The sequence below is a fragment of the Lathyrus oleraceus genome, chromosome 5 (assembly GCF_024323335.1).
Source record: "Lathyrus oleraceus cultivar Zhongwan6 chromosome 5, CAAS_Psat_ZW6_1.0, whole genome shotgun sequence".
NCBI classification, from domain to species: domain Eukaryota; kingdom Viridiplantae; phylum Streptophyta; class Magnoliopsida; order Fabales; family Fabaceae; genus Lathyrus; species Lathyrus oleraceus.
The window spans coordinates 611240020-611246279 of NC_066583.1; the positions used below are offsets into that span (position 1 = coordinate 611240020).

General features: G+C 35.1%; 1 protein-coding gene and 1 long non-coding RNA gene across 2 annotated transcripts; both read left to right on the top strand.

Annotated features, from left to right (window-relative positions):
- The first annotated feature begins 204 nt into the window (after positions 1-204).
- On the top strand, positions 205-1694 carry LOC127087016 (uncharacterized). The gene is made up of 2 exons (XR_007789761.1): positions 205-657; positions 1367-1694. It is a non-coding gene; the product is annotated as an uncharacterized LOC127087016 (long non-coding RNA).
- A 2254-nt stretch (positions 1695-3948) lies between these two features.
- On the top strand, positions 3949-5929 carry LOC127083498 (vicilin-like seed storage protein At2g28490). The gene is made up of 4 exons (XM_051023802.1): positions 3949-4469; positions 4549-4629; positions 4751-5176; positions 5392-5929. Exons 1-4 carry the CDS (start codon positions 3978-3980, stop codon positions 5785-5787), a joined length of 1395 nt encoding a protein of 464 aa, XP_050879759.1. The 5' UTR covers positions 3949-3977; the 3' UTR covers positions 5788-5929.
- Positions 5930-6260: the final 331 nt, after the last annotated feature.

The window sequence follows — 6260 nt, forward strand, 5'->3', positions numbered from 1 at the left end:
CAAAATAAAGAAAAGAAAAGGCGAAGTGTAGAGCTGAATACAGGGGTCAGAAAGTATTTTGGGCGTAGAGCCCATTGCACAAGGCCCACTGGCCTTTGGCTGTTGAACAGGGGGTACAGTTTTCAGCATGCAAATAGCAAAAGAATTGGGCCTGAGGGCTCCAAGGCCCAAGCCAAATGCAAGAGAAGGGAAGAGAGCCAAGGTATCAGATTCATGCGTTCACAATATTCAGGTGTCGCAACTCACGTGCTCAATTCAAAGTTTCAAAATCAGCTTCCCTCCTCACCTGAGAAACCTTCCTCCGCCGCACATTCTCCCCCGGCGGCGGCAGGGACTGCAATCACCAAAACCAGATATCGTTATCCTCGTCTCAATGTCTCTAACCCAAATCCATAATTAATTTCTCACAAATCGCAACCAAACATGCAAACCCAAATGATACACGTATGAACCCTAAAATAACCTCCACCAATTCAATGGTGCAAGGGCATCAAGAGGAACCCAAACCTTAGGGGTTTGGACCCTCTAGCACCAAACTACATCTTAGCAGTGAAGTCATGCAATGAAAACGAAAAAATTCAAGTGAGCACTCACCTAGGCAATGGCATGTTCAACGAAACCGAAATGAATGGAATGAAAATACCAGAGGCACATAAGGTAAGTCTTCAATTCTTTACCTCCGAATTAATGGCAACTTCTTCTTCTTCTCTGTAATTCTAGTTTGTAGGATACGATTGAGATTATGTGCGTGAGAGTGATGAGAGAGAGTTGAATCAATGGAATGGTTGCTGGTGTTGATTGTTATTAGGTTAGTTGAAATGAATTATTAATCGATCTGTTTGAAGTATTACTTTGTTTTCATGTGTACTTCATTTTGAATGGTTGATTTGCTTGTTAATAGTTCTATTAAGATTACTATCTCAATGGTCAATTAATTGGATGCTAAGATTTTCTGTTAGTTGGTGTTAATGTTAACTTGCAATGGCCTGGACTGTTTGCAACTGCTATGTTTTGTTGTTATGAATGTGAGCTGCTAGTTTGCTTTGGCTTTGTTATGCTATTGGTTGATAATTTATGTACTCAGTTATGTTGTTAATGGAAATCCTGATAACTATAATGAAATGCAATGGCTGTTTGTTTTAGGATGTTTAGTATGTGATGTGATGCTATGGATGAAATGATTTGAATGTTAGAATTAGCTAGGTTAAAAATGAGTGTGATATGAATGCAATGAATTTGGTTATGTTTGGCTTGTAAATATAACTTGAAATAAAATGACCATTGTGAATTGGCTTATTGGATTGCTATGTGATGCATAACGTGTATGGTTTATTGGATTGATATGTTGGTGATACATTGAATGCAGGGCTGGTTTACTCACTTGAAGTATGGATCATGCTATCAAGATTTGGAATGAATGTGCCATGAATGAAACATGAAGAAAACATGGTTACTTGCAAGTGAAGCAACCTTGGTCATGATGCTAAAAGGGAAGATGGAGAACATGAAGAAACAAAGTGAACATTAGCATTCGATTTAGGGATTAGATGAGTTGACTTTGGTCAACTAGTTGACCAAAAAATCAATAGTTGACAAAAGTCAATTATAGGTCAAAAATCTATTTTTTTGTAATTTTGTATGGACATTGTAATGTGATATTATATAAATTAAATGCAAGTTTTTTAGATGAGAAAGTTCTTGTCTAAACCACTTTGAATCAATCATTTTGAATGCACTATAAAATATGAATCAATGGATAATGAATGCATTATGAACTTGAATCAATGGACCTTAGTATAAACCTTGAACAAATGGACAATGAACGAAACATGAAGCTTGAACAAATGGACCATGAATTAACCATGAATAAAACTATGAACTTTAAGTCAATGGACCATGAATGATACATGAAGCTTGAACAAAGGGACCATGAATGAACCATGAATAAAACTATGAACTTTAAGTCAAATGGACCATGAAACTTGAATGGTTGCAAGTGAAAACTTGAATAACAAAGCTAAGAACCAAATGAGGCATCACACAAATGATCATGAGAAACCATGATCAACATATGAACTTGATGAATAATTCTAATGGCAATGGCATGTGCAAATCAAAATGACCAAACAATCCTCTTTCCATGAATTAGGGTTTCACATACAAGATCAATAGGCAAACCAATATCCACAAATGTCAAGCATACATGATTATGGTCTCAATCGCACACCACAATCAAGATGCAAATCAAGCAAACCAAGATCACAAACCAAGTAAATAGAAAAGAAGTCCACATCAAAAGGTATGCAACTACCATGCATCAACAACTGGGGTATCATGTATTGGTCAAAGAATAGGCTTTTCATATTGATTACCACACCACAATCCCTATGACTTGATCTTTGGGGAAAACTCCGGCCTCTTGTTAGGCATAAATAAAACCTTGAATCTATGATGTATGTTGATACACTAGATGATATAAATGAATGATATACATGTGTTTGGCATAAATGAGTGCAGATGAATCTCAAATCAAAAGTCAAGTGAAAGGTGAAAAGGGGAGGACAAATTTTGGAGTATGACAATTAGAAGCCATTTTATTAAATGTTGGCAGTAAAGTTAATCACGTTGAGATTCCTATGACCTTTTCCATCTTAATTGAGGAGGAAATACAAGTCAAAGGAGAGAACACACTAAGGATTATATTTAACCTCGCCTGAAGACCGATAATTGTGAACCCAACGAAGAGCATCCGAAGCTTCAAGCTTTTGCAATTCGCGTAACTTGTAGTTCATCCGGATGTGAAAGAAATTGGAGTGCTTTCGAAATGGTAAACATTATATTAAAATGTCTGTTTTGAAATACTCTACCACTCTATATATATTGATTAAATTTGAATCTATTAGATTCACACAAAGAGGAGAAATTGTATTAAACAAAAGACGATGAATGGTGTAGTTTTGTTATGACCAGTTTAAAATTGTCCAAGAAGAAGAAAAATAGAAAAACAAAAGAGTATAACATAGATGACATTAGGTCTGATAATGAACGGATTGTCAACAATGATGAAGATTTTGAAAATTAAATTTTAGATTTTACTAAAGAAAATGATGATTTAAAAGTTGTCACTGCTGAAGGAGGGAAATGAATTGAAGTTGTCACTATTGAAAAAGAATTGGAGATTCATAACCTTGATGATGAGTTTGAATGAGAAGAAGAGGATGTTTGTCTTGATGATCAAAATATCTTGAAGGATTTGTGAAATGATATATTTAGATAATATTTGAGTTAAGATGATGTAATTTGGAATGTGTTTGAAACAATTATATTTTGATTTGTTATGAAAATTATGTTTGAGAAAGACATGTTTTTTTGAATTGAATATTTTCTATTATGATTAAGTTAATGGGAATTTTTTGTTAAGGTTATTTTTCCTAATTATTTCTATGATTTTGTACTATTTTTTGGGATCTTACAATCTGAGTTAGGATCCTATGATTTCCGTTTTTTTCATGTCTTAATTATTTTTATCGAGATCCTGATTTTGACAACCATAGTCCTTATCGAAAATGATAACGTTTTCCTTAATGACCTGCTTCTATATAGTGGAATTTATTTAATTATTTTAAATAACTAGTTGAATTAAAATCATTGAAATAAATTAGTACGAAGGCTACCTCAATTTTCAATTCATTTTCTAAATTCCGAACACCTAATAACAGGAATGAAAATATTGCAGACGGGTATAGTAGCCATAAGGCAAGGCATCAATGTTTGAAATTGTACAAGTTTTCAATCATAAGACTTTGTCTGTCCTAAAAAACATAATACATGGGCAACAAGATCCCTAAATATCTACATGTCTGACACATGTCTCCCCCAAAAACTCTCGGTCTCCCTATATAATAAACTCTCCTCGTTCTTCCTTATCACTCAAGCTAGCTTCAAATTTGTAAGCAACAAAAAAAAGCTAAGAAATCATGGGAAACAGACTGACCCTTTTGATCATGCTTCTTATTCTTTGTCATGGTGTGTCCATGACAATGGGATTATGGGGGATAGAAACAGAAGATATCGAAAATGCATCACATTCGAAGCCAAAAAAAATGTTCTTGTTGCAAAACTCCAAACGTCTGGTGAAGACTGATGCTGGGGAGATGAGTGTGTTACAAAGTTACGGTGGTAGAGTTTCTGAGAGACAATTGCACATTGGTTTCATTACTATGGAACCAAATTCTCTCTTTGTTCCTCAATATCTTGATTCCACTCTCATCTTATTCGTCCGTTCCGGGGAAGCAAAGGTGGGATTCATATATCATGATAAATTGGCAGAGAGGGAATTGAAGAACGGTGATGTGTATCAAATTCCAGCTGGTTCGACATTCTTTTTGTCGAATATTGGAGATGGACAAACTCTGCATATTATTTGCAGCATTGATCCATCAGAGAGTTTAGGAGTAGGAATTTTCCAGGTATATATAAAATCAATAAATATCTTTATACATATATAGGTTGATTAACATTCCTGCTAATTTGTTAATATGTTTGTAGTCTTTCTATATTGGAGGAGGTTCTAATCCAGTGTCTGTACTTTCCGGATTCCATCCTCATATTCTCGAAGCTGCTTTTAATGTAAGGCAACTAAGAAATTAACAACGTCACTTTGTGTCAGTATTGTGTTTGTTGTTCGTGTCTGTGTTTGTTTAGGTGTCTGTGTGAGTATTAATGTGGTTAAAAATGAACTTGATGACAGGTATCCGGAGCAGAGTTGGGGAGATTCTTCACGAGGAGACATGATGGTCCAATTGTGCATGTTGGTGATTCACATGCCAAGGCTTCAAGCTTATGGACCAAATTTCTTCAACTAAAAGAGGATGAGAAATTGCACCACATGAAGAAAATGATGCAAGATCAAGATGAAGAACAAGAAAATAACGATGGTGAAGTAAAACAAAAAACAAGTTGGTCTTGGAGGAAGCTATTGGAAACTGTCCTTCGCAATGAGATACCAAAGAAGAAAAGTGATCATGTTACCCATCACTCCCCTCACTCTTGCAATCTCTATGATAGAAAACCAGATTTCAAAAATAGTTACGGCTCAAGCGTTACTGTAGACGGTTCCGATTATTCTCCACTCAAATCTTCCGGTGTTGGCATTTATCACGTCAATCTCAAACCGGTATGCAAGCCTAGTATTGTTTAGTAATGATTCTCATGTGCATTCACAATATTGTTATTGCATCCAATCAGCCACATCTTGACCAGACGTTCTAAACGTGACTAAGTGCATGCAGACACACATTACTCGCATACAATTAAAAATATATTTGCATTTTTACAAATAATTCTCCATGCCCGCGAGTTGGACATCGACATAATGGTTTTTGATTGCAGGGATCGATGATGACACCACATGTAAACCCTAGGGCGACCGAGTATGGCGTAGTGGTAAAAGGCTCAGGTAGAATTCAAATATTGTTTCCAAATGGAAGCAATGCAATGGACACACAAATAAAAGAAGGAGATGTTTTCTTTGTACCAAGATACTTTGCATTTTGTCAAATAGCATCAGAAAATGAACCACTAGATTTCTTTGGGTTCACAACTTCTTCAAAGAAGAACAAGTCACAGTTTTTGGTGGGTGCTTCATCACTCATGAAGACCATGATGGGGCCTGAACTTGCAGCTGCTTTTGGAGTGAGTGAGGACACGATGCAAAACATCCTTAATGCACAACATGAGGCTGTTATACTACCAACCTCATGGACTAAACATGAACATGAGGACTGAATTTGAGACATAGTTTAGATCAGTCAATTTTCTTGTATGGTGGTTGATTGCTTGATGATGGTCATAGGACACAACATCATTTTTATTTTCATCAATAATCTTCGTACCAAACTCATTGTTGAAATCTTTCTAGGTTAGAATAACCTTTTGTAGTTCAATAAATCTACATATTTTTGACAAATTTTTCATCATTCATCATCCTCTTTGCTCAATATAATTCGAAGATAATTTTCAACAAGATCCTTTAACAATATACTTAAAGTTAAGGATGTAGATATATAAAAAACATTTGAAACACTAAATATAAATTATTATTGAATTCTAACAAATAATTATTTCGGAATGTAATTATTGCCGACCAAATGACTCTAAACATAAGTGAGGGGTGAATTATGATAAATAGATTTTGTTCATCAGATATAGATGTAGTTAAAGAATTGATGATCTTGAAATGGTGGTAGTGATCTCCGTTG

Coding starts and splice junctions, on each gene's coding strand:
- LOC127083498 (XM_051023802.1), top strand. CDS start 3,978: ATGGGAAACAGACTGACCCTTTTGATCATGCTTCTTATTCTTTGTCAT. Junction 4,630..4,750: donor TTCTCGAAGCTGCTTTTAAT/GTAAGGCAACTA, acceptor ACTTGATGACAG/GTATCCGGAGCAGAGTTGGG. Junction 5,177..5,391: donor ATCACGTCAATCTCAAACCG/GTATGCAAGCCT, acceptor TTTTGATTGCAG/GGATCGATGATGACACCACA.